Source organism: Protobothrops mucrosquamatus, unplaced genomic scaffold (genome assembly GCF_001527695.2).
Source record: "Protobothrops mucrosquamatus isolate PMUCROS unplaced genomic scaffold, P.Mucros_1.0 scaffold2094, whole genome shotgun sequence".
Taxonomy (NCBI): Eukaryota; Metazoa; Chordata; class Lepidosauria; order Squamata; family Viperidae; genus Protobothrops; species Protobothrops mucrosquamatus.
The window spans coordinates 78,610-105,725 of record NW_015388196.1 but is presented as its reverse complement, the minus strand read 5'-3'; the positions used below and the strand labels follow the sequence as shown (position 1 = coordinate 105,725).

Sequence of the window (27,116 nt, the reverse complement as noted above, 5' to 3'; positions counted from 1 at the left end):
AGGAAAATGCTTTGAGGGCAGAGCTCCATAATATGGAGACATAGAAGTAATTGTATGTTGGTACTTTTCAAATGTGCATGTGTATTTTATTTATTTGAGTCTCTGTGGATCAGTGTATGCATCTGTATGTATGTATCAATTGGGGTGGCTGCATATACTTTGCCTAAAGCAGTGGTTCTCAATCTTTTTAATGCCGCGACCCCCAACCGGTCGTAAGTCGAGGACTAAACTGGTCGTAAGTCGAGGACTAAACCGGTCGTAAGTCGAGGACTAAACCGATTGTAAGTCGAGGACTACCCAACCGGTCATAAGTCGAGGACTTTCCCTGCCCGGGAGCGCCGCGCATGCGTGGTTCCGCCCCCTGCACTGGCCGAGGCGTAGCTGGCAAGCGGCAGAGACGGAGCAGGCCGACCACCAGCTGGCCCAGCTCAAGGGAGGTAAGGCACCCGCTGGAAAAAGGGGAAAAAATGGCAGACAGCCTTGCTTGGCGACCCCCGTGAAATGGTCGATCGACCCCAAATGGAGTCGCGACCCATAGGTTGAGAACCGCTGGCCTAAAGAAATTTTAAATATCTATATATTGTTGACATGCACCCCAGACAAGCTGTGGGGAATCTATTTTTTAAGTCCCAAATATGCAACTTTGCTCTAAGACTATAGGTGACTATTGAAACATTTGAAATGTGAAGGAAAATATCATACTGTCAGAAAATTCAAAACATGTTTCTAATACAGTACTGATTTCTTTTCTAAAAAAAAAAATCATATTTTCTATTTTTTTCTGATTTATAGTAAGCTTCAGATTTGAGAACATCACTGTTTTATGCACGCTGACAGAATGCAAGGAGTCTGCAATCTGTCAGAGCCTAAGGCAGCTGTCCAAATCAGATTTGTTCCTCCTGTTTCAAACATGGTCTGACATGAAAATCCAAACAGCCTCTGCTTTAGACAACTTTCAAGAACAAAACAACAATTAAGAGCAACAGAACAAGCTGATACCTCAACATGCCTTGGATAGCTTGCTGGAATGTATTGAGATGAAGGATGAAATTAGAGCCAAAGCCATCTAACTCAATAATATTTAAGGCCCTGTATTTTTGCCGTATGAATATTTTTCATGTATAATCAGCCTCCTTCCCTAGAGCCTATTCTTCCAAATGAGTGACCAGTGACCGGTGATGTGTTCTTTGATTGCCTTGAAGCACTGTCACCATCTAAATGTCTTTAAAGTGAAGTTTAAATTTAAAGCATCAGGCACAATTCTTCTTTCTACCAGTCTTTTAAAATACAATTGACTTCCAATTTGTTTGTTACCGAGTGTGTGTGTGTGTCTGTACTCTTTGATGAACTCTTACTGTTCTGTTGTTTTTATTTTACAATTATGATTTTATGAAGTTGCTGTCGGTTGGAGTTATTTTAGTTTGATTGTGAGCTCCCGTTCAAATTTTATGTTTGGTTTGATTTAATTTGGCTTTTATTGAAAGACCTGGTAGAACTTCAACAAGCATATAATTATTCATTAATTCATTAGGTGGATATTGTGTCTTTTCTCCCAGAGCTCAAGACAATGTCTATGGAATACCCCTTCATTTTATCCAACAAACTCCTATATCTAGGTTTGGGCTGAAAGCAAGTGACCGTCTCAAAGTCCCCAATTTTTCATGAATAAGGCTGGATTAAATCTGTCTCATCTTATAGTCCAGCATCTTAACTACTACACCACATTGACTTTATTGTATATATAGCACTTATATACAGTGCTATAAGATAGGCCAGTATGATGATGTCCACAACACTGGTGAGGTGAAGCTGAACGTAATCAACATCCACCTACTGTGTTCATAGTTTATTGTACATTTATTCTAAATATCTCAATATTTATCCTTCAAATTTTCCAGTTTATTGAGTTTCACAATGCAGATGAGCAAACTGTAAAAACAATAATAGCAAGGTAGAATTTTCTATGGTTCTATTGTGGGAATCGGACCAGCTTTGGTGATCTTTTCACTTATATGTTTGTAACATATCTTCTTCACTTATCCCACTGTAATATTACCTGCCAACCCATTGCTTCCCTCAAGAAATCTTTCCAAAAAACATGCCTATGGGACATAAATATGATGCACTTTTTCATGAACAGAAAATATTTTACTTATTTTTAAATAGACCAATATTACAATATTTAAATATACTGATATGCTTAAATAGTAAGCCTTTGGATTCCTTATTCGCATATAGGCAATACCTTCTTAAAAGAAAAGATCATGTTCTAAAAATGCTTGGTTTTGGTTTTCTTTAACTCCTAAAGGTGAACACCAATAGATTATCAAGAGACATCAGGTTCAATGTATTCTGCTTAATGGAACTCAAAAAATGCATTTGAAAATGCTACTATTTTATTCTATTTTTCAGAAATGGCTTTCATGGAAAAAAGTGGAAGGAAAGTCATCAAGGGAACCATTTCCCCTCTTTAATCAAATTAAAATGTTGCAATTGTCCAATGCTTTGCTGGAATCTTGGTTTCTTTGATTTTTGTTTTAACCTTCCTTTCTCAAATTTGTTCCCAAGTTTAAGACTCACTCTTAAACAAGCAAAACATAACTCTGAAGAAGTTGAACTTCTCTTCCCCAATGTATGTACAACCTGATGGAAAGTAACTCTTGGATCAGCTAATCAGAATCCAAGCACATGTTATCAAGCAACACTTACAAGAAAATCCATATTCATTCTGGGTTCTCTGTTCAGTTGAAATAGGGTAAATGAAACCTTTAAAAGAAAAAAAAAGATGGGAATAAAATCAAATTAACACAGGGAGCTTTTAAACACATACATTCACACATACCCACAATCACACACAAATGTTTTAATTTAAAAATAAAACAAAAGGAATGGAAAAGGAAAAGGGAAGGAAAGGAAAAGGAAACTCATGGCATTTCAAAATTCAGATTCAGCACACTATTTATAACTTTGCATCTCCTGTCTGCTCAATAGTCTTACTAAGAATTAATAAGTAGACAGATTGAATTTCAGAGCCAAAAACTGGTCTCGAGTCACTAACTTTGGAGTGCTTAAAGTCTTTCTTTTATTGAGCATAAACTCTAATGGATCTAATTTATTTCAGACATCAAGGATCATTAGCATATGGAAAGTCTTCTTCCTCCCAATTCCTGCCATATGCTTTAATTCCCAGGATATATTCAGCAGGGCTCTAAATAATTTTTTTATTTAATTATAGAAGCTAGCTGCTGGCCTAATAGAACTGAAAGAGGCTTGCCTTCAATGGTCAAAGGTTAAATATCCATTTGCCAAGTGTTCAACCCATGGAAAAGCATCATTCCCTCCACTCTTCCTTTTCCCCTAGATTTCAGGGGAATGGTTTTTAACCTTCCCTCTAATAGAAATCCAATTCTGTTCTCCGGGGAGCAAGCAATTTGCCAGAGAGTTGGAAAAGGCATGTGTTCCATTTGAGATCATTAGAAAATCAATAGGAACCTTGACATCATAAAGTAATTTATTTTAGATTTTTTGAAGCTTTGTGTAATATTGACAAAACTATAACACAATTTTTTTTCCTACAAGAAACAAATAGAAAGAAAAGTGACTTTCCCCTGATTTTTAGTGATAATGCAATTCTCAAGCAATCTATTTTTTTTTCTTCGAGCAATTTGCTCTGAAGCTGTGTAGTAAAGAGGAAAAAAAGCTGTTGTTTTTTTTGGTCTATGCCAATGGAGAAACATTTAGCTGGAACCAAATTCCCACTGTGATGAGTGGAAATTGTACTTCTAAATAAGCATGTTCAGAATCAAGGAAACAGCTGGGAGGAAGTTGGCTTACTTACTTAAAAAAAAAAGGAACCAAAATCCAAAGAAACCTGAAATGATGGAATTTTTTTTCATTTAAAATATTGGATTCCAGGCCCATCTCTCAGCAATTAAATTTTGAAGACATTTTAAAATACCACGAGAATGAGTTTGAAAAACAGAAGCCACTTTGATAAGCCATAACACAAATTTCAATATAATATTACTTAGTATTTGATGATTAAAAAAGGTTTTTCCATCAATGTAGGCTACACTGCTATAGAGAAATGGCAATCAGTTTATCCACCTTGTTACAGAATCCTTACACCATGGATCAAAGTATGAAAATCAACAACTTTCACAATTTTCATGCTTTAGCATGATTTTCAGTAAGGAAAGCACAATTTATAATGTTTTTACTTTCATGTTTTCACTTTCTTTTGACCAAGTAATGCAAGACCATTTTTGCAGTTATCCTTCACAAATTAGGAACATGATACACATTAAGCAAGGGAATTCCGCTGCATATGTAACTGCTGATGCTCAAAAATTGCTGTACAAGTAGCATTTGGAAACACAGGATATGCTTCTCCAATCTACCAACCTACACAGATATTTTTATATTTGTGGCTGCTTGCTCATAGATTTCAACATAAAACAATGACACATATTACGGTACCTTACATTAATAACAATAAGTTTCAAGAGAGGTATAAGCTTCTTTTTAAACCCCCCTTAAAAAAAAGAAAAAAAGAAAGAAAAGAAAGTGGGAAAACCTATGAATTGCTGAAATTGAATCAGCCTAGTTTTGAAAATACTGTACATAATTCTGAGAATTTGCATGGTCATGATCCATAATAAAAAAAATTGATTTTAGCTGAAAGCATTCGGAAATATCCAGTGCCTATTCTAATATACTCCCATTATGAAATGCTCCTAAGTATATATTTTCCCAATTTTGTTTCTTATGCCACTGTTATTGACATTGGCATGTGTTGTCACAAAGTTTCTCAAAAAGTCATTCTTTTTTTTCTCTTTTTTGCAGCTCAGCTGAGAAGTGCTATTTTGCTCAAGAGTATGGAGTTGCCAGGGACAAACACAGTCAGCCCATCTCTCATTCCAAGAATTGCTAAACTAATATTACATTGCTATGTTGGCTTTACAAAACGTCTGCTTCAATTCTGAGGTGCTATGATTTGCTTTGTTAGTACTTCCAGATAAGTCATTCTTCCCATATTCCAAACGTCAACTGCCTGAATAAAGACAACAAATAAATCCACACTGGGAAGTCCCAAGCCATGCACAAATTCAAGTTATAGCTATAGGTAGTCCTGGATTTATCACTGTAATTGAGCCCAGAATTATGGTCATAAAGAGTTCATCATGTAACTGACCTGATTTTACAATTTTTTTTGTGGTGGTCATTAAGCAAACAAAAGGCTTGTTAAGTGAAGCCATTGTCCACAATGCACAATTTTTGCTGAAAGTAAATGTTGGTTTCTGACTAAAAAATGTCATTAATCGCAATCACACAAATCACTGCAAACAGTCATAAATGCAGAGCAGTTGTGAAATGCCCAAAATATGATCATAGGATGGCCATTGGACCTTTGAATCTGGGTCATACATTTTTGGGGGGCGGTACATCACAACTAAGCCATGGATCATAAGTTAAGGACTAAATGTAGTTATTAAATGGGATGTGTAAAGTTTTTCTTTTAACCATTTTTTGTATGATCTTCTGAGATTTCAAAATGGCTCCTGTGTACAGAGGCAGAGAGCAAGCATTTTGTACAGAAATCAACCCTAGTTCTAATATAGTTGTATGGATGCTGTAGTTCGCGTTGTCTTCGTCACATTGTTTTGTCTCAGTCAACAACTAAAGGTCTTCACTACAAGGGCCAGGCAACTCTATATAAGGGCTTACTTCTTCAGGGTTCCCAGATCTAAACTGTAAAATGTTAGAAAATTTTTGCACCTCTTTGTTGCCATCTAGTGATATTTTAGATTTTGCAGTTCAAATCTGACAGCCCTAATCTTCTTAGATTGTTGTTATCAAAATGTAGCTCAGTGTTGGATTTATATTTCTTTTCCCAGTGTTATTGCAGATGTGTTCAGCAAGGGATATTTTTACTATTACTTTGGCAAGAATGAACAAAATGAAACCTTGGTCTAGATATTATTTAGTATCCAAAAAGCTGCTATATTTACATGGTTTCCTCCATGTGTGGCCATGAAAAGTTGGCAGATGTAACTTATGAGGAACCGGCTTAACTCTGACCTTTGGCTTTAAATTTATATCAGCAGATCTAATTGCCTATTGGTGTTATAGACAGGAGTTCCCAATCTTGGCAACTTTAAGATGAATGGACTTCAACTCCCAGAATCTCCCAGCCAGCCATGCAAGCAGAGGAATTCTGGGAGTTGAAATTCACATGTCTTAAAGTTGCCTCAACATATTATTATTTTTATCTGGGATTGTTACTTTGGGAAATTTATTATTAAGATAACTGACTTCATAACTTGAAATGGCTATTTGTGATAAGTGAAATATGCAAGCATATTTGGGTTTTCCATTCCCGTTTTAAATTGCCAACAGTGATAAAGGAGCTGCTTCTTCAACTTTGTTTCACATGAAGAGCAACATACACACAGCTTTTCCCCACTCTTTCACATTGGCTTCTATTTCTCGCACGCAGAACCCTTTCATTCATAAGAAGATTGTTTTCTGACAACTGGAATAACTGAGTAGTGCATTCAAAGAAAACCATGCCAAATAAATGGAGAGAACTATGTAGGGAATGATTCTAGCAATGCTTTTAATTGTACTGCTCTCGTCCTCTAAAGCAGGGCTTTTCAACTACACTTGGCTATCAGGGCTGCGTACCACCTGCCACTCGTTAATGTACCACAAGTGGTACGCGTACCACCGGGCGAAAAGCCCTGCTCTAAAGCAGGTATCCCCAATCCCCAGTCTGTGGACCAGCACCGGTATGCAGCATGCCAGAAACTGGGCCATGCAACAAACGAGGCCCATCTGCAGGATGCAGGCAGCCTGTGAAACCATGCCCTTTCTGGTCTGTGGAAAACCCTCTCTCCATGGAACCGATCCCTGGTGCCCAAAAGGTTGGGGGCCACGGCTCTAAAGCATTGATGCAATGAACATGAATTTGGGCAAACTCTAGGAGACAGGGGAGGACAGGGGCGTCTGGAGTGCCATGGTCCATAGGGTCATGAAGAGTCGGACATGACTTAGCGACTGAACAACATCCTCTAAAGGGTTTTTGGATGAACTGGAGAACACAATTAGGTTAGAACAAAGAGCACATGTGAAGAATCTTACTTTGTATCATATTTTTATTGCCTGCAGCTTCCTTATCTGCCAAACAGCCAACAGCAGGCGGGAGGATCACAGTTTTGGCAACTGCCAAAATATTTCACCATTGATTGAAACATACTCAAGGTTACTTGAGGAAACATCTCAATTTTTCTGAGCTGTTAAGCAAATTTGGAATTTTGAGATCAAGTTTTTGAACTTGTATAAAATGGAAGAAGTAGCCAATCAGAGATTGGAGAAGAAGAATTTATGGGCTGTCTTAATCTTTAAGATGCTCTGGGGTTCCTGGTGCTCTCTGAGGTTGGTTGTTTTATTTCTGATGTTTCATTATCTAATTTGGTAACATCATCAGTGCTAGTAGGAGACGGGGTTTGCGCTCATTTTATATTCTAGTGACTTGCCCTGTCAGGGCTTGGTGGGAGTGGTCTTGGTGGTTCCTCGATTGAGCTGTTGTTTACTGTTAGCTTGTTTGGCAGTTCCTTGATTGTTTCCTTTCAATTGTTGGTTTGTTAATCTTGGTGTTAAACTTTGCTTATCTGGGTGTTGATTGCTGATGAGAAGATGTTTTGATTTTTTTTTATTCTTGGCTTTTTGAATGTCTCTTTTGAATGGTATGTAGATGGTATTTATGTCTATTTGTCTGTTGATGGCCAATTTGTCATCTTTAAGATGGTCTCTATCACATAAGCAATTTTTCTTTGCGCATAGGTGCCCATTTTAAATCAAAGCACTGGTCTGAAGCAAACAACCACTTTTGTTTTCTAAGGATACCTTTGTGGTTTCTGTTGTGGGTACATTCTTTTCTTAAATAATAATATTCATTTTCATTTTTTTCCTCCAAAAATAATGAAGTGGGTAAAAAAGGCTGGCGAGTATCAAGTACATATCATGAATATGTATTACACCAGGGAATCCAATTTTCAATATCGCTATTGATAGATCACCTATGCCCAGAAGATGCAACATGTAGATGCAACAGATGGAATTGGGCAGACATAAAAGGTTAAGTAATATGAATATCTAAAATCATTTTAGTTGACAGATTGAGGATCACACTGAAATTCAAATTGCTGCTGCTAAGTGCAAACCTAATTTTTGTAGCTCAGTGGGACTGGAAAAACAAAATGTCTAAACCCCAGTAACTAAAACAGTTATTGCCTGTTTTATTAACTATTCTGGGGAAAAAGCAGCTAACAAACTTGATTCTCTTCATTGTCATTTCTGCACACATACACCCTGGAGAAAAGGGACTCATTTTAAGAATTTGTCATATATATCAAAAATAATTTTTCCTAGAGCATTTAAAGACCAGCAAAGAAAAATATTGTGAGAATACACATGATTGACAGTTGACAATTGCTTCTGCACAAATATGAGAATTTCAATAGCGGCATTTTGCCCTCTTCTCCTTCTCTATCTGATCTTTACATAATAAGAAAGGGCATTTTCCTCAGATAATGAGGCAAATCTGGTGAGATTAGTACCTGTAATAACAGAAAAATGACTTTTCTCCGAGCTTCAAAGCGAGAGCAGCGTAAAGCTGGGATTTGTTCTTTTTCCTTGATCTATTTTGCTCGTGGTCTCAGCATACTACATGGTAAGTACCTGGGGTTCTTCTGATAACACCATCACATTAAAAAAAAACCCTCAAGTAAATGTATAAAAAGCTGCTGCTTAATTTGACTCCATAATAATGTCTGGGCATTGCTGCTCTGAGACTTGAGCTGCTGAGTTGCAGTCAGTAACTTGTCTTGGGGAAAAAGGTAATTTAAAAAGTCTCAAGTGGTATTTTTTTTTTAAAAAAAAGAAGCAACACATATTCCAAGGATTCTGTAATTTTTTTCCCCTAACTTCTTGTGTCTTTACTACTAGAGTAGTTACAGTGCTATTAGTACAGTGTTTACATATGTCCCTGCATTTAAATTAATGCATCACATTATTTAAAATCTGGGAAATTAATTCTTACAATTTCAAGAATGAAAAAGTGGGACAGAGTTAAACTTAAAAAAGTTTTGTTGAAACTTCAGTTATCATTTATATTTTTTCTTAAATTATAGCTAGGTTTAAAATGTATTTCAGTTTTTATTTTCTCATTCCTTATCAAAAGTCAATCCTCGGAGGTCTCAACTGCCAAAATCTGCCATTCTCCAATTTTTGCAATAAGGTCTCATGAATAAATCCAGATGAATCAAGGAAACTACAGACCAATCAGCTTGATATCAATAACTAGGAAAATCCTGAAAAGGTAATCAAGCAGCGGATTTGTGAAGATCTAGAAATGATCAGGGCCATTACTAGAAGCCAGCATGAGTGTGTTAAGAACAGATCATGCCAGACAAACCTTCTTTGATAAAGTGACTGAATAAGTGGATCAGGGAAATGCTGTGGATATAGTATACTTAGACTTCAGTAAGGCATTTGATAAAGTAGACTATAGCCTTTTTTAGATAAAACAAATTGGGATAGATAGTACCACTATCAGGTTGACCAACCTCACTCAGCAGGTAGTCTTCAATGGAACTACATCTATGTAGAGGGAAACATACAGTGGAATACCTCTGACTTGGGCCTGGTGTTCATTAGAATATAATAAAGCTGGAAGGGACCTTGGAGGTCTTCTAGTCTAGCCCCCTGCTCAAGCAGGAGAACCTATACCAGACTGGTGATTGTCTAGTCTCTTCTTAAAAATCTCCAGTGATGGAGCGCCCACGATTTCTGGAGGCAAGCTGTTCCACTGGTTAATTGTCCTCACTGTCAGGACGTTTCTCCTTAATTCCCGATTGCTTCTCTCTTTGATCAGTTTCCAACCATTGTTTTTTGTCCTGCCCTCTGGTACTCTGGTGAACAACATGACCTCCTCTTCCTTGTGGTAACCCCTCAGATACTGGAATACTACTATCATGTCTTCCCTATTTCTTCTTTTCTTTAGACTAGCCAAACCCAAGTCCCGCAGCTGTTCTTTGTATGTTTTAGACTCCAGGCCTTTGATTATCTTAGTTGCTCTTCTCTGAATTTTTTCCAAACTCTCAACATCTTTTTTGTGACATGGTGACCAAAATTGGCTGGAATATTCCAGGTGTGGTCTTATTGGAAAACTGCAGCCAATTTTCTTCTCTTCAAATTCTTTCTAAATGAACTAGATAGGGAATAGAAGGCAGCTCATCAAATCTTCAGATGATGCCAAGCTGGGGGAAATTGCTAAACTTTCGAAGATATACTCAAGATTCAGAAGGATTTTGACAAGCTTGAGCATTTGACCCTATCCAACAAGATGCAGTTCAGTAGAGATAAAAGTATTTCCTGCACTTAGGCAGAAAAACCAATACAGGTAGTCCTTGACTTACAACGCTTCTGTTAGTGACTGTTCAAAATTACAATGGTACTAAAAAAAATGACTTATGACCATTTTTTACACTTATGACTGTTCAGTGACCCAGGGTCACGTGATCTCCTTTTGCAATCTTCTGACAATGGGGAAACCGTATTCATTTAACAACTGTGTTATTAATTTAACAACTACAGTGACTTAGTTAACAAATGTGGCAAGAAAAGTCGTAAAGTGGGGCAAAACTCACTTAATAAATTTCTCACTTAGCAACATAAGAATAGATGGTACCTGACTTAGCAGTAGTAACAATGAGAGTGGACCATCAACATGAGCCAGCAGTGTGCTGCACCTGCCAAAAAGGCTAATGCAGTCCTAAGCTGCATCAAGAGAGGGATAGCATCAAGATATGATAGTACCACTTTATACTGCACTAGTTAGACTACTGCATCTAATTCTGGTTCACCAAGATACAAAAAAGATGCTGAGACCCAAGAAAGAGTGCAAAGAAGAGCAACAGAGATAAGGCGTCTGCAGGCTAAATTGTACAATGAATAGTTAAGGAAACTAGGAATGGCTAGCCTAAGAAAGGTTAGGGATGACATGATGGCTGTCTTCTGGTACTTGAAGGACTCACACAGAGAAGAGGGAATTAGCTTATTCTTCAAAGCATCTGAGCGTAGGACAAGAAGCAATTTGTGGAAGCTCATCAAAGAGAGATACAACCTATAACTAAGCAAAAATTTCCTAACAGTAAGAACTATTATTCAATGGAACAGCTCGCCTCCTGGAATTGTGGGTGCTCCATTGCTGAAAGTTTGGATATCCCTTTGTCCAAGGTGGTATAAGGCAGTGGTGGTAAACCTATGGCACGGGTGCCAGAGAACCTATGGCACGTGTGTCCTCTCTGTGGGCACACGTGCCATTGCCCCAGCCTCCCCTCCCCCTGCGACCCCCTCCCCTCCAGCAGCCCCCCTGAAGGAGAGTCGCCCCTGAGTGGGGCCCATGCAGAGCAGCGCAGCCAAGGACATGGCAGCCAGGCACCATAGACAAGACTCTGCCCTCACACCCCATCATGCACAGTTGATGCTATAGGGTGTGGGCAGAGGGCGTGACTGCCATAGCGCTGCTAGGTTGCCTGGGCGATCTGCGGCGGGCCCTGGAGGCGGTGAGTGGCCCTGCGGGCAGGCGGGGTGGGGGATGGGGGATGGAGTGGGGCAGGGCAGGGATGGAGCAGGGGCAGGGCCAATTTTTGGGCACTCGGTTTCTAAAAGGTTCGCCATCACTGGTATAAGGTATTCTCCCTTTGGCAGGAGGTTGGACTAGAACACCTCTATGATTCTGTGAATAAAAGGCAAAGTGCTCTACTTGGGCTACTTTTGAAAAGAAACTTTAACTGGCACAGAATGTAGTTGCGTGAGCCATACTATGTGCCTAAAGAAGGGCACATTTAATACCTTTGCTCCGCGAATTGCATGGCAGTTTAGGGGCCAGTTTGCTTCTGAGTCTAATGCAAGGTATTGGTTATTACCTATAAAGTCCTACATGGCATTGAGTTAAGCTTCCTGCAGAACTGGGAGGGGAGATGGACAGTTAAGAAATATGATAGATAGATAGATAGATAGATAGATAGACAGACAGACAGACAGACAGACAGACAGACAGACAGACAAAGCATAGTAGAAACTATCATCATGGGCTTAGTTAAATGTGTTGTTTTTTTTAAAAAAAAACCCTGATATATATCTTTGAATTTAAGGCAGAGGCCCCCAACCTTTTGGGCACCAGGGACCAGTTCTGTGGAGAAAGATTTTTCAGCGGACCGGAGGGGGGGGTGTTGTGTGCTGCCTGCATGCTGCGGATGGGACTTTGCTTGTTTGTGCGGCCTGGTTGCTGGCATACTGTGGCCTGGTGCTGGTCCATGGACCGGGGGTTGGGGATTCCTGATTTAAGGTACACGAACTTTAAAGCAACAGTGCAAAGCATTATCAGGTTTGCATAATAATTATCAGGATCATTTTAGTTATGAAAGAGTAATTTCTGGAAAACACTAAGGCAGGGGTCCCCAACCCCCGGTCTGTGGACTGGTACTGGGCCGCAGCATGCCAGCAACCAGTCCACACAAACAAGCAAAGCCCCATCCGCGGGATACAGGCAGCACACAAAACCATGCACCCTCTAGTCTGCAGAAAAACCTCTCTCCACGTAACTGGTCCCTGGTGCCCAAAAGGTTGGGGACCTCTGCACTAAGGGATCTTTCAGTGAAATTAAGTACAGTACATATAATAGCCTTGTGCTTAAACACTGATCTGGAAGACATAACCAAAAGAAGAACCAAATGAAACATGCTGATTTAAGAGAAACAAGCAGTCAGCTTTCAGAAGGAACTAAATAGATCATTTTGTCATGCTGAAATTCTTTATCTGCATCTGGATTGTTCTTTCAAAATCAGGGAAACTGCCATTAGAATTCTGTAAATTAGGACATAAATAAACATATATTTCAAAGGACTATGATTTCTGAATGTTGGTGTACATTTGCACAAAATAATTGATTTTTAAGACTGTGTAAAGAGGTATTTTGGAAGATGAAAGGCAGTCACATTTTTTCAGGGATGTACAATGCTTCCGATTTTATGGATAATACAATAGCACTAATGATACATACATGCATGCACATGCCCCACTGGGTCATTGTTTCAAATATATTTCCTTACCTAAAGAGAGAAACAGAATGACAACAACAATGACAACTGTAGGGACTTTCAGCTTTCTGCTGGCTTTCTCACTGAGTGTCCTTTTGGGGAGCTGGCAGGCAATATCAGAAATCTTCCTTTCCTTCTTTTCTCAAATTCCTTTTGAGAAAAATTCAAATTCATTTTCTTTCCTTTTTTTGGGGGGGGGGGCTTAGAAAGGCTTTAGGTTTTTTTGGGGGGGAGAGGTTTGCACTAATGCTAGGGAAGATGGAAGGAATGAAAAATAGAGGGTGAGTAGCAACAAGTGGGTTAGATTCAATTATACAAGGAATGGGTGAACCATTGAAAGACCTGAAGGAGCAAGTTGAGCATAGAGCGATCTTAGAGAAAAATCTATCCAGTTATGTGATCACTAAGAGTCAACACTGACTTGAAGGCACATAATCATCATCAATCAGAAAGACTTTGGTTTGCACTAATGATGCCATAGGTCAGTGCTGACACTAGATATACTAGCAATAAATCGCATGCATTTATCTTCTTTCTGAATAGCTAATTATTGCCAACTAGAGATCACCTTGGAATATGAAGCCCAGGAGATTCTCCAGCTATTTACTCATCTATTTGATACTGACTTTTTTCTGAGGGGTAAGTTTAAGTGAATCCTGCCTTTCAAGCGGTGGAAATGTCACCCCACACTTTAGAGACAAATAAAAAAATGCACATAGTTATCATATAATAGCTATTAAATCTTCCCCCACCCCAATTTCAAACTAAATATGACTATTATTTTTAAGTCTTTCTTTTAATTGAGGAATGATACATTTCTCTTTTGGAGAAATGCAAGACATGCATATGTATAATATTGTAAAAAAATCTCATGGTTGCTTTTCAAAAGTGATCAGCTTTGATGCTTCGTGATTGACCACAGGCCGGGTATTAAGGCAATTTGTATGTTAAAAAAAAAAAAGTTCAAGGATGCCAAAAGCAAGATGAATAGGTTACGACTATAAAGGAAAATGAAAGACAAGTTTGTTGAGCAGCCTTTAATTAAAAGTCATTTGGGAAGAGAATGAAATGCCCTTTCTGAAATGCCAGTAGGATATTAACATCTCATCAAATAGGGTTAAATCTCTGTTCAAATCTCCATCCAGTCACAAGACTCAGAGAGAGCTATAAGAATAGTCATTAAACACAAGAGAGAGCTATGAAGATAAAAGAGAAAAAAAGAACTATGTACACTGACTTGGCCAACTTGGAAATGGACAAAATCAAGAAGTAGCTACATGAATGGCACTTTTCAGGTAGAACAATTGCAGTTCTTCTATGAGAAAAGAACAAAGTAGTCTTCCTCATCTTACTGTTGGCTAGGTGTGTTGTTCCATTATCTTATTATAACAGGATTTTTCTGGCCTGGGATGTACCTTGGAATTATTTTACCACTGTATCCTACTCTTTAAGTAGAAGCTGCAAAGAAAACTCCCTCTTGGTCCAGGTTGAGGACAAGGAGAAGGAAAGTGTATTGCATCATCTATGTTTCTCCTTATCTGCTTGCTACCTGTGGGAAACTGCTTCTGTACATAATCAATCCTTGGCCTGTTTCAGCTTCCTGGGATAAGGCTTAAAAGAATCATTGTTTGGGATACTAAAGTTGATGCTGGCAAGGTCAGCATGAAAGGGCTAATCCAACAGAGGCCATTCCTTTGGACTCTTGAAGGGAACATAGCTGAAAAAAATATGGGTGGTAGCTGGAATCTGGTTTGTCATGACATTTGTTAAGATCTGCATCAGGAAAAGGAGGAAGAGTGGACCATGGAGAGTGAGAGCTGGTGGAAAACAAAACAAAAAAAAAATCTGGCAGGGACAGAAATGGCGAAAAACTACAATTGACCCATTGGATTAAAAAAGGTTAGAGAAAGACGAGTTAAATCTATTTCTCTGAATGAAGCTTGTTGCTATTTTGTTTCTAGTCAGCCTAACTATTTTAGCTACCATATTGTTATCTCTAACAAATGTACAAATGTAATTTAATATAATAATATATTTACTAAGTTTTACTCCCCAAAAAACCCCTTCCCTCTAGCCCTTTTACAACTAGCTATACAGCATTAGTATCTGGTATTATTTCCAAAAAGAAAAAAAAAAGTTCATAGCAAAATAAATTCTTCTGGATGGCAACTGAATAGTTTTTAATTTGTCGGTCAACATACAATATGGGTGAAGTCTAATTAAATCCCTTATAACAATTAAATAATTGTAAAGGTTGCACCTAAATGCTGTTGTCTACTTAGGCAGCCTCCTCTAATAATGGCACTATACAGTAGCTAGTTTTCTAATTCAGTCTTTGTGAAGGAATTGGCTTATTGACTATTCATCCTTTCACATTAGGGGGAAAATACTAACTACAGAATGAGAGAGAGAGAGCGCCAGTGTATGGGCAAGATCATTAATTTGAATAAATGTGACAGCCAAGTTGCACCAGAAATATCACAGTTAGCAGTAAGCAGAAACTACAGTTTTGGGTGAAAAATACAGTAATTACAAGCAATGGAGAGGGGAAAGGAAAGCTCCATAGTTTTTATTCCAAGAGAAATCAATACCAGTTCAGACTGCTATTTTACACAGGAATAGGGATAGATGTATGAAAGAGCTTATTGATTGCCTGAGTGATATAACTGTAGTGAATAATAAACTGCAAAGAAAATACTTCTAAATGTGACCAAGATTTACTAAGATATCTTGTTTATATAGCAGCCCTTCTTGTTGATTGTGCAAGAAAGGTGCGATTGATTGTACAGAAAAGATGAGACTGTTCGGTGATTCTTTTGCCAGTTCATTTAAATTGGCTTTGGATGATCATATGGTACTTACATTACTTCCTCAATAATGATTGCACCCATATAAAGTGCTGTTGTGAGAATAGAGGTAAGCAGCAATCACTGCAATTCAGATGGTGTGGAAGGTAGCAGGGTAGAGAGGAATGGCAAAGGACTGGAGAAGAGATAATAGGATTTGGCAGGATCCATACATGCTTTGAGTTCTTGGATTTTTAGCGCCCAATCATTCTGACTACTTCCTGCCCTGTTTCCTTCAATGCAAGTATTGAATTCTGATTAATATAAATAATAATACATTATCTATAGTAAGCTAACTAGCAACAAACAAACATTAATTTGAATTTAACTAGAAACTGAGGAAAAGTGTATGTTAAAGTAGACATTTGATTTACAAGATTATCCTAAACCAAGATTATGTTAACTGATTGCACAATTGGAAGAACTTTTCAGCATGATGGAACAGTAGAGATGGAACTGTGTAACAGGTGGAACTATCTAGGAAAGCAATGAGCTCTCTTGTATTGGATATATTTAAAGTGACATTGAAAAGCCACCTGAGATGCATTAATATGGGTTTCTAAATTGAGCAGAAGAGCTAACCTAAATGACTGCATTATTCTCTAATTCAGATGGGCAATCCAGGATGAAGACTTAAAACTTTGCAACAAGATGGTTCATACCTAAATGAACAGTTTAGGAGTCTGTTTGAATTAGTCAAGAGAGTCAAGGATAGAACAATAACTGCAGGTATAGGAAAGATATTTGATGAAGCTAGAGCAGGGGTAGGCAACCTTGGCTCTTTTATGACTCGTGGACTTCAACTCCCAGAATTCCTGAGCCAGCATGGCTGGCTCAGGAATTCTGGGAGTTGAAGTCCACGAGTCATAAAAGAGCCAAGGTTGCCTACCCCTGAGCTAGAGGAACAAAGCAGCACTAATTCTTTCTCTTGATTTGATTAAAAGCTTGATAGGAGTTGGATGTTATCTGTTTCATTTGGCTATTTATGATCTGCCAAACAAATCTGAATTCCTAGTTCTGCTCATATAAATTATACGAAAGGTTATAATTTTCATTCTTGCAGAGAGTTTAACAACTGCATGCCATTGCTGCTTTGCCCAACTTAAAAACTGGAAAAAATAGCCACAATCACATTATGGCCAACTACTGTGCTTGTAAGAAAGACTCTTGAAGGGAAAGAGGGACAAAGGTACCAGAGGCCTGTTTCACTTACATTCTTCGTTCTTCATCATATCAATGGACCACTGATATTAAAAGGCTATTGCCACCAGTGAAAAATTGTTGTTTGTAAGAAATTGTAGCATATTTAGTATCCCGTAGTATAATTACTAGGTGGAATAATAAATAGATAAATTCACAATCAGCTAGTCATGGTGATATGTATGGCTTTTTGTTACATGTGAGCATTAAGGCATTAAACAAACCATTGCTTAGCACAAGATTATAACCTAGCTTAAGTTTGACTTTGATTAATCTAATAATATTGCATGCAGTGTAGCAAATTACATATTACTTTTAATGTACAATATTTAGCGAAATTTGTTTGGGAAACCCATAGGAGATTAAGTAGGCTGGTGCTTTATTCTGCAAGCAGAAAAGACCCCCTTCATTTGCTTCAATGGGGTTTTTTGGTTTCTTATTCAGGAAAAAAGCCCCAGCATGCTAGGCATTAAAGGCAGTGTTTATTTTGTCTCTATGCAGAATTGCACCCTGTGGCTGAAAAGAATAGCCCCTCTTTAGTTAACCACTTGCCTTGAAAAATATTGGTGGAGCCAAAAAAACTGTAATATATTGGTGGATATGAAAAGTGGAAGGGGAAAGTTTGTGGATGGTCTGGAGCAATCATGGGTGGCAAATCAAAACTTTTAGAGATCTCATTAAGGAGTGATTAAAAAGTCAAGATGATAGCTACAATGTTGCAATAGAAGATCCACTTGTTTTTTTATGTGGGATGCAGAGATGATATCTTAACTTTTTTTTATTATAGTCTGTATACACCCCTGGGCTGGCTCATATTTGACGATTATAAATGAACAACTGTGCACCTCTCAACTGTAAAATACTTGGGCATAATTAACTCAAGCAAAGAAAGCTTAATTAGCACGGGGGTCTAAGAGAGTGATACCACCCTGGGGATGGCTGGTGGCTTGAGGGCACTCCCTCTGCCTTGTTAACTTTGTAGTCCTGTGATTTTTTTTTAACTCTGATTTTTTTATTTTAACTTGTAACTTTTTTCTTGATTTTGTTTTAATTTATGCTTTTATTCATGGGTTTATAATGTTTTGTTATGTTGTAAACCACCAAGAGTCACTTAAGTGATATGGGTGGTATAGAAATGTAATAGATAAATGTAATCTAAGTATACATACGCAGGTTTCTTAATAGATCATAAACTTTCCTAAAAGTAGTGAAGTCTTTAAACTTAGTAATACAACCTTGCTAAAGAAAAGTACAGTATATAATATTAATACCTGGAGGAACTTTATAATATTTCCACTCTAAATATCTGTGCAAAAGGTTGTTTCATCATACATGCACGAACAGTATAATCCTATCTAAATATAAAGTGGTAGTATAAAATACAAACTGCTGGAAATAAAGAATATTTTTTCTTCATAATTTATCACAACAGGTCATTCACACTCCAGGTAGTTCTCAACTTACAACCACAATTGAGCCCAACATTTCTGTTGCTAAGTGAGACATTTGTTAAGTGAGTTTTGCCCCATTTTATGACCTTTCCTGCCACAGGAAGTGAATCACTGCAGTTGTTAAGTGAATCACTGCAGTTGTTAAGTTAGTGACGCAGTTGTTAAATGAATTTGGCTTCCTCATTGACTTTGTTTGTCAGAAGGTCACAAAAGAGGACAGCAACTGTCATAAATATGAGTCAGATGCCAAACATCTGAATTTTGATCACGTGACCATGAGGATGCTGCAATGGTCATAAATGTGTAAAACAGTCATAAGTCACTTTTTTCAGTGCCGTTGTACCTTTGAATTGATTGTTGTCCATTCAAGTTGTAACTTTTGAGTGGACTAAATGAACTTTTGTAAGTCGAGGAGTAGCTGTTTTGAAGTGATGCATAATTTGCTGTATTATCTCCAAGGCATACAATCAGGTAGTTAATTTCAGAACAGACATTTTTTTTCTCCATCTAGCATTACCAAAGTCTGACAGTTTTGAAAATCATCTAATCTTTCTAGAGATTCTTTTGGTGAAATGCAACATAAAATGGCTATCAACATCAGAAGAACACTTTGAAATGAATATTATGAGCTTTACTGGTTTTCCTTTACAATACCTTGAACAAAAAAAGGAGCAAAGGTGTAAAGGAAGGATCTGAAATGTGTTCACTGTTGTAATATTTCAAAAGCTTTCATAATCTGTATGGCTAAAGACCATAATAGAACATAAACAATGATATGTTTCTTAATAAGTAATAATTGTTCTTTCACATTTGTGCAAACTATTAATATACACAATCTAAAATAGAATTGCAAAACTTATTTATAGGCAAAGTTCATCCTTCTCCAGAGAGAACTTGTATGGATCACAGCTCCTGCTTGAAGAACAAGTGGCAGCTATGTCCAGGAACCCCTTTGTACAAATCCATCTTGTATGCCAATTGTATCCATTCTTGAATCAGGAGGCCCTTCTCATGAGTCACTTCTCATCTGAGTTACTGGAATATTCTGTACTTGGGATAGTGTTTGAAGACCACTCAGAAGTTTCAGCTGATCCAAAATGTGATGGCATGAACATTTATAACCAGGCCAAAGTGTGTTCATCTAAAACTTTTGGTACATGAGCTAGATGTAATTCAAGATACTGGTTCTCATGTACTGTATTAAGTTCTCCATGGTATGCAGCCTTGTTATTTAAAGTTATCACCTTTCTCCCATGATTCTGCCTATCCTGTAAGATCTGATAGAGATGGCATGCTTCAAATCCCATATTTGGGTCTCAGAGATGGCATGCTTCAATATTTGCCTTTTGAAACAGAATACTCCTAGATAGCTGAACAATCCTAATTCTGATTTCTTTCAGAAGTGACTCTTGTCACAGGCATTTGTCTAAAGCAGGGGTAGGCAACCTTGGCTCTTTTATGACTCGTGGACTTCAACTCCCAGAATTCCTGAGCCAGCATGGTTCAGCTTGGAAACCTCTCCCTTTCCCCTCAGCATGGCTGGTTCAGGAATTCTGGGAGTTGAAGTCCACGAGTCATAAAAGAGCCTACGTCTGGTCTAAGGTTGCCTACCTCTGGTCTAAGGAATGCTGTGAGCTCATTGCATGATGGTTTTCAAGTTACAGAAAATTTGTTTTTTTCTCCATTTTCTTTTGTCTTTAGTTTTGATTGTTATTGATTGTTATGGTTTTTATCTGCATGTTTCTCAGAGTTGTTCTAAGTGGGTAGCCTGCAAATATCATTAACAAGTAAAATAAATACAATTTTATTCAAGTACTTTTCAGGGAGGTGCACAGAATCACTAAATACAACTGTATACATGTTTTCAAATTCTATGTTTACTATTGTTGATTCTCTAGTACTGTTATGTAAAGACGCAACTAATTAAAAAAACTTAACGACTTTAGTAACATAATTGTGACTTAAAAAATTCATATGCACCTATATGTTTAAGCAGAAACTAGCTCTTTTTCAGTGAAATTTGTTATCTTTTCAATCTAAAGGAGTTGTTATCCTGATTTCCATCACAAACCAATGGGTGCAATAGATACAATACTATACATTTCATACTTCTCTGACATTTTGGGATATTGCTCTTGTTATCACCCTGTCCCAACTATCTAAAATGTATATAAAATATGTAGTGAAGGATAAAAGTGCTGAATATGTACAATTCATCCTCACAATGAAACTGGATTTACTACTGAACAGATTTGCAACAGGATTGCAGTATCAGAAAGGTTTATGTTTTCCTTTGTTTTTAAAATATGGAGCAGAGCAATGAGAAAAATGATAACATGGACTTATGAATGAACACATGCAAAGCCAACAGAGACCCCTATTCACAATACCTTGGGACTTTTTTTGTCAGGTGCCAGCTACACTCAAGAACAACAAGATGAAGAGGATATTTTGCTACTCATAAAAACATCTCTCCTAGCTTAAATGCCAGGCTGAGTAAATCAATAGATGGAGGGCTTTAGATGTCATGACCCAACATGAACGATTGACTGTATTAATATGTTGGAGTTTTGAGGGACATCTGAAGGTCAATTCCTTCCATACTCAAACTTAGCAGGAAGCTGTAATCCTAACACACCCAAAAAGGGATTAGAAGAACACAGGCGATGACTTGTTTCTGCCAAGCTATGCCAAACCTTTTAAAGGTGAGTTTGTTCCTCTGCTATGGCTACAAAGTGGGGAATTTCTTTTGAATTTATTCTAATATAGACTTACATGAATTCTTTCTTTCTTCAAATATCAAGAGAAGGCTGGACCTCTAAACTGTTTCTCTCTGTCTGTCCATCCCAAATGGCAATGTCAACAAAGCAGCATTAGGGTACTTTCACTTACTCTGCATACACAGCCCATCTGTGCAGTTCTTGGACTGCAAGACAAGGCCCTCACAGTCTCTGCCGCCGTTCTTGGGTGCTGGTGCGGTGCAGTCCCTCCTGCGCCAGTGGGTACATTCTGTTCCACATGTGGACCATTTACTCCATGCTGTCCACCTCCCATCCACTGTCATAAGAAAATGGAAAAATGTAAAGGCAAAATATAAAGACAAAATGAGGTGGGAGTGGGAAAAATAGAAAATATTCAGATTAAAAAAATGATTTTACATGAAATTCTATAAGGAGCCTGCTTATTGAAAATATAGATAATAGAAGTCCTTTCCTTTCCCTTTCCCTTTCATCTCTCCCTCTTCCTAGTCAAAGTGATAAATTTCAACTTAACTCTGGTCAGATCATTTGTATATAAATAGCAGCTTCCTTTATTTGAATGCAAAGTTGAACTCCTAGAATAAAATCTGACTATAGAATCTATGTAAGATGAAATCCTTTTTATCCTACTGCCAATCACAGAACTGCAGAGCACCATTAAGAATCACCTAGCCCAGTGGTTCTCAACCTTTTTAATGCCGCGACCTCCAACCGGTCGTAAGTCGAGGACTAAACCGGTCGTAAGTCGAGGACTAAACCGGTCGTAAGTCAAGGACTACCCAACCGGTCGTAAGTCGAGGACTTTCCCTGCCCGGGAGCGCCGCACATGTGTGGTTCTGCCCCCCTGCGCCGGCCGAGGCGTAGATGGCAAGCGGCAGAGACGGAGCAGGCCGACCACCAGCTGGCCCAGCCCAAGGGAGGTAAGGCACCCGCCGGAAAAGGGGGAAAAAATGGCAGACAAAAAAATGGTGGACAGCCTTGCTTGGCGACCCCCGTGAAATGGTCGATCGACCCCAAATGGGGTCACGACCCATAGGTTGAGAACCGCTGACCTAGCCCAACTCTTTGCAATATGCAGTAAAACCAATAAATCACCCACCAGAGGTAGCTGTAGAGCTTATGTTTAAAACTCTTCAGAAATGGAGAACTATACTGATCCAAATTTCTCTTTTTGGTTCTGTTGCCCTTACTGAAAGATGTTCCGTCTTTGATGTTTTCTCTTTAATGCATTCCTCCAGCATGCAGCAGCAGCAGAGATGCAGTAAATCGAAGAACTGATGCTGTCATTAGAAATGGTGCCACTAGTAGATCATATGAGGTTTACTAATCCAAACTCTGGAATGTCAACCTCAGGAATGTTAAAACGGGTGTACTTCAACAGGCTGCCTGAGGAATTCTGGGAGTTGAAGTCCACACATTTTAAAATTGTTGAGGTTGACAGACACTGCTATAGATAATAACAACCAATAAATTGCCATGCAAATGTTTTAGTTGATTAAATGTGAGTAGGGATGAAAATTCTGATTCACCTGTTTTCTTCTGTGATATCAGGAAATACTCTTAAGTAAGCAAATTAGATATGTCCTATTGTGTCAGTAAAGATTCAAAGATTTGTGTAATTCTACCTACTTCCCATGAAGAAATCATGATATAAAGCCTGCAGTTTAATATTGTGTTCTAATCAAAATACTGCATTAAACAATCCTAATGATCCTAATGATCAGTATTAAACATTGATGATGGGATAACATTTCTTAAAATAAAGAATTATATCTCTCCATTCTTGTTCAGCAATAGGCATACTTTACTATAGAAGCAATATTCCTTCCCAGGTTCAAAACTATGTGTCATCTTTCTAGATGTTTCCCTTAGCAAAATCAAGAATAAACGTGCATGCATGATGGTCAAAAAGAAATGATACTAGTGATAAATAGAAAGTTATGAGTCCAACATACTGCAGTATGTCCAATGTAGAACTCATACTGAAAAAGGAGATTATTTCAGACCTTAATAATATGGAGATGGAGGTTCTAACAAAAATATTATCAAGTTTCACAAAATAAAAAAACGCTATCAGTTTGTTGATTTTAAAGTTATTCATTTATTGTCCATTGTCTAATCTGGGCCAAAAGAAAACTTCTGACTATCTCAGCAGCACCCTTTTCCTATAATGCACGTTAATGTCTCCATCTTCTGAAGAAGATTCTTGGATAACAAGGAAAACTTTTTCAAAGAAAAACAACAACAAAAAAGTCTAGTTGTCTTTTGGAAAAGCACTTTTGGGACAACCATGAGTTGGATAATTGAGAATCTCCACAGACATTCCCACCTTCTTGTCCTATTAGGATTCTGCATGGTAGTACACAATGAAACAAGCTTTCATGGGAAATTCATGGATAAACAAGAGGGAAGAATAGTGTAGCTATAAGCAAAGAGAAATATGACACAGGGATTAATAGAATAATTGAGTAGAAGAGCTGTTAGATAGCTTCTGCTTTTCCTCCACCCAGATCACTGCTGTATTCCCAAAACCCTACATCAAGAGAAAATAAGAGAGGAAGAAGATTCTTCTCTGTAGAATTCCAAAAGCCAAGAGTCATGGTCTTGCTGACTCTATCTGCCTCATATGTAAAAAGTTACCTAAACTTGCTCTAAGAGCATTCTGAAAAGTCCTTCTTCAAGTGCATCCCTCAGAAGACGTTAGATAGGTAATCACTAGAATTCTATGCAATAAAAGCTTTAAATTCTTTGTTCATTTGGTATATTATAAAAACTTAAACAGTCAGTCTCCTTACATCCCAACATGGTGTTTTGGTTTGACATTGGGCTAGGGAGATGCCATCCAGTCACATATTTCTCCTCTGATCTGATACAGACACCTAAAATAAATATATCCTTACTGAATTGATTTCCCAAAATATTCCCTATTAAAATAATAGGTTCAGACAGAATTCAACAGATCCGCAACCAATTCTTACAGATCATAGATACAATTTTTGAAGTTGCTTGCACTGTTATGTGCTTTTGTCCTTTAAAATCTATATTTTATTACTTACTTTAATGTAACGTTGTAATGTTGAGAAGCATGCAGTAACATGGAACCTTGAATTTGTAATGTTTCAAGGGAAAGTTTAATTGATGTCAAGAGCAATAGAAATTTAAGGAGGGGGAACAAAATAGATTTTCCTCCAACCATCATGTTAATACTATTTAGATCACTATTGCCAAATAGATAAAGGAACATAGCTGGTGATAGAGAAAATGTTTTGTTGGTGTAAAGAGTGAATCAGGGTTTGAACTAGAGAGGCATGAGCATTATTTGAACTTTTTGTCCTTTGAATGAATTCAAATAACTTTCTAATCCATCTAAAATGAATAGGGTGTATTTTGCCCATCTTAGTGAATAAGATTGCAGCCAAAGACATTCTGAAACATATTATTAAGAGACTGTGCACGGTTTTTGTTTTTAATGTTAAAATTCTGTTATTTTACAACAGTTATAACATAATTTTATGTATTTATTCATTTATGTATTTATTGCATTTATATGCCACCTGTCTCCAACTTTTCTTGGTTGGCAGACTGGAGAGAAAGGGAGAGGGAAGCATTTTATGCACACACGCATGCACAAACACAAATGGGGCTGCAAGTACACTCAATGCAAATGGGGCGGTGCTAGCACCCGCGTGACACTCACTAGCACCCCATTTTTGCTGCATGGTGCAAATGGGGGTGAGCGTGCACACAGATGTGTACCCCCTGGCCAGTCTGTTCCGCGGCCCGCTGGCCACAACCCAGTAGTGGGTTGTGGCCCACAACCCAGTAGTGGGTTGTGGCCCACAACCCAGTAGTGGGTTGTGGCCCACCAGTTGGGGACCCCTGGTTTACAATAAATACATAATCCAACTCCTTCAGATAATGTTTTTACTTTTAGTAAAAAAATCTTATCTTTACCTATGTGTAAGCTTACTAATACATAAATCATGTTATTATTTAAATGAAGAATTTTTAACAGATCCAAGGCCTAGGTTCCCAAGGGTCTAAATCTTGACTCATTATGTATGTGTTCAGAAATACAACTGCAATGTGAGACAAACATTGCATAATAAAAGTTCTAATTATTCAGCTTATCTGTATTTCAATGGCATAATAGAGTTTACTTTAAAATTAAAAGTAAGAAGTCAACATTTTCGTCCCCCACATTACCACCATGAAAAGAAAAGAAAACAAGACTTATTCTAGATATTATTGCATCACAGTGATACAACATACCTGGACATAATGTGGTACAAGGTATTTTCTGCAAATTCTGGCCTTCACAGAAGGTTCCCCCATTCAGTGGTGCTGGATTGGTACATGTTCTTGTACGCTTCTGAGAGCCTTTTCCACAACGGCTATTACATACTGACCACTCTGTCCAAGTTGACCATCCACCATTGACTGAGAAGTGAGGAAGGTAGGAAAATGACTTAGATGAAGAACTGACAATTTATTAAGCCTATAGCTTCCAAGCCTTTCTATCAATTAAACATTTTTTATTAAAAAGGGAAAGCTTATATATTTGTTTTATGCTTGCTTGGATTTCAAAAATGGATAATTAAAAAAACAGCAGTTACGGACTGCTGGAAAGATAATTGATCACTGAAAGACGGAAGACATACATTTCTTTCATACTCCTTCTTGTAACAAAGTAAGTGCAAGAACCCAGTGATGAAATTCTGTTCTTTGAAAGAAATTTTGAAAGCCTATTCTTTATCATGAAACTGAATGAAAAGTGATGGAAATTGTAGGAATAATGGTACTGCAACAAATTGAGAACTTTGGATCTTCTTTGTGGACAGAGAAAATAAGAATAAGTGCAATCAAGCAGCAGTTATTTATCTCCTTTCCCTACCTCTCTCTCTCTTTTTTCCTACTCTACCTCCAATTCAACAGGAAAAACGCCAAGCTGATCTCAAAGGCTAAGTATAATATGTGTCCTTGTTCTAATTGCAGGCAGATTGAAAACAGTAAGGCTGCCTTATTCAAGCTGTCTCGGTTTTAATCTTTTGATAAACACAACGAAATTTGAAAGCATGGACATGGAGCTTGGGCTAACATTCCAGTAAAATGAGGGGAACAAAAATCAAAAGTCTGTGGAGTTTTTTTTCCCCAGGCCAACATGTTTTAATTAACTACAAAACAAAGGACACTCTACTTTCATTATAAATTGCCTACATTGTTTCTAGGCTCCAACTAAACATACAGAGCAGAATAAAGTAGAATTCAACCCACTTTAGAAATCAACATTTCTCATGCCTGCACAGATTTAATTTTGTTTATATGTAAAACCAAAATCTATAAATAGCCAAAAGATGTAACCTGATAACTCTCTTACCATAGACAATGACAGCAGCAGTGGTGCTCTTCCTTTTTGCCACAATATTTTTGGCAACACAAGTATAATTGGCTGTATCAGAGAGACGTGCTTGCTTTATGATCAGGTTATGGTCAATAGTGATATAAAAATTTCGGTCTTCAACAGGATCTATCACCTCTTCATTTTTCAGCCACTCAACCTGTTGAGAGATTCACAAATATGATCAGATACAGCATTTTTATATGAAGCACTCCACTAAACTATATTTTTATTACACGTTTTTATATTCTTTGATAGATTAATAATTCTCTCAAAGCAGTTTATACGTTACATAT

The 27,116-nt window shown here is 37.7% G+C and overlaps 1 protein-coding gene across 1 annotated transcript in view; it reads right to left on the bottom strand.

Annotated features, from left to right (window-relative positions):
• Positions 1-27,116, bottom strand: part of UNC5C (unc-5 netrin receptor C) — a 130,773-nt gene that overhangs the window by 39,820 nt on the left and 63,837 nt on the right. Inside the window, exons 5-8 of the mRNA XM_015824042.1 lie at positions 26,800-26,980; positions 25,695-25,862; positions 21,556-21,720; positions 2,710-2,766 (exon numbers count right to left, since the gene is read on the bottom strand). Of these exons, the coding sequence (XP_015679528.1) occupies positions 2,710-2,766; positions 21,556-21,720; positions 25,695-25,862; positions 26,800-26,980 (571 nt within the window). The remainder of the gene's footprint in view (positions 1-2,709; positions 2,767-21,555; positions 21,721-25,694; positions 25,863-26,799; positions 26,981-27,116) is intronic.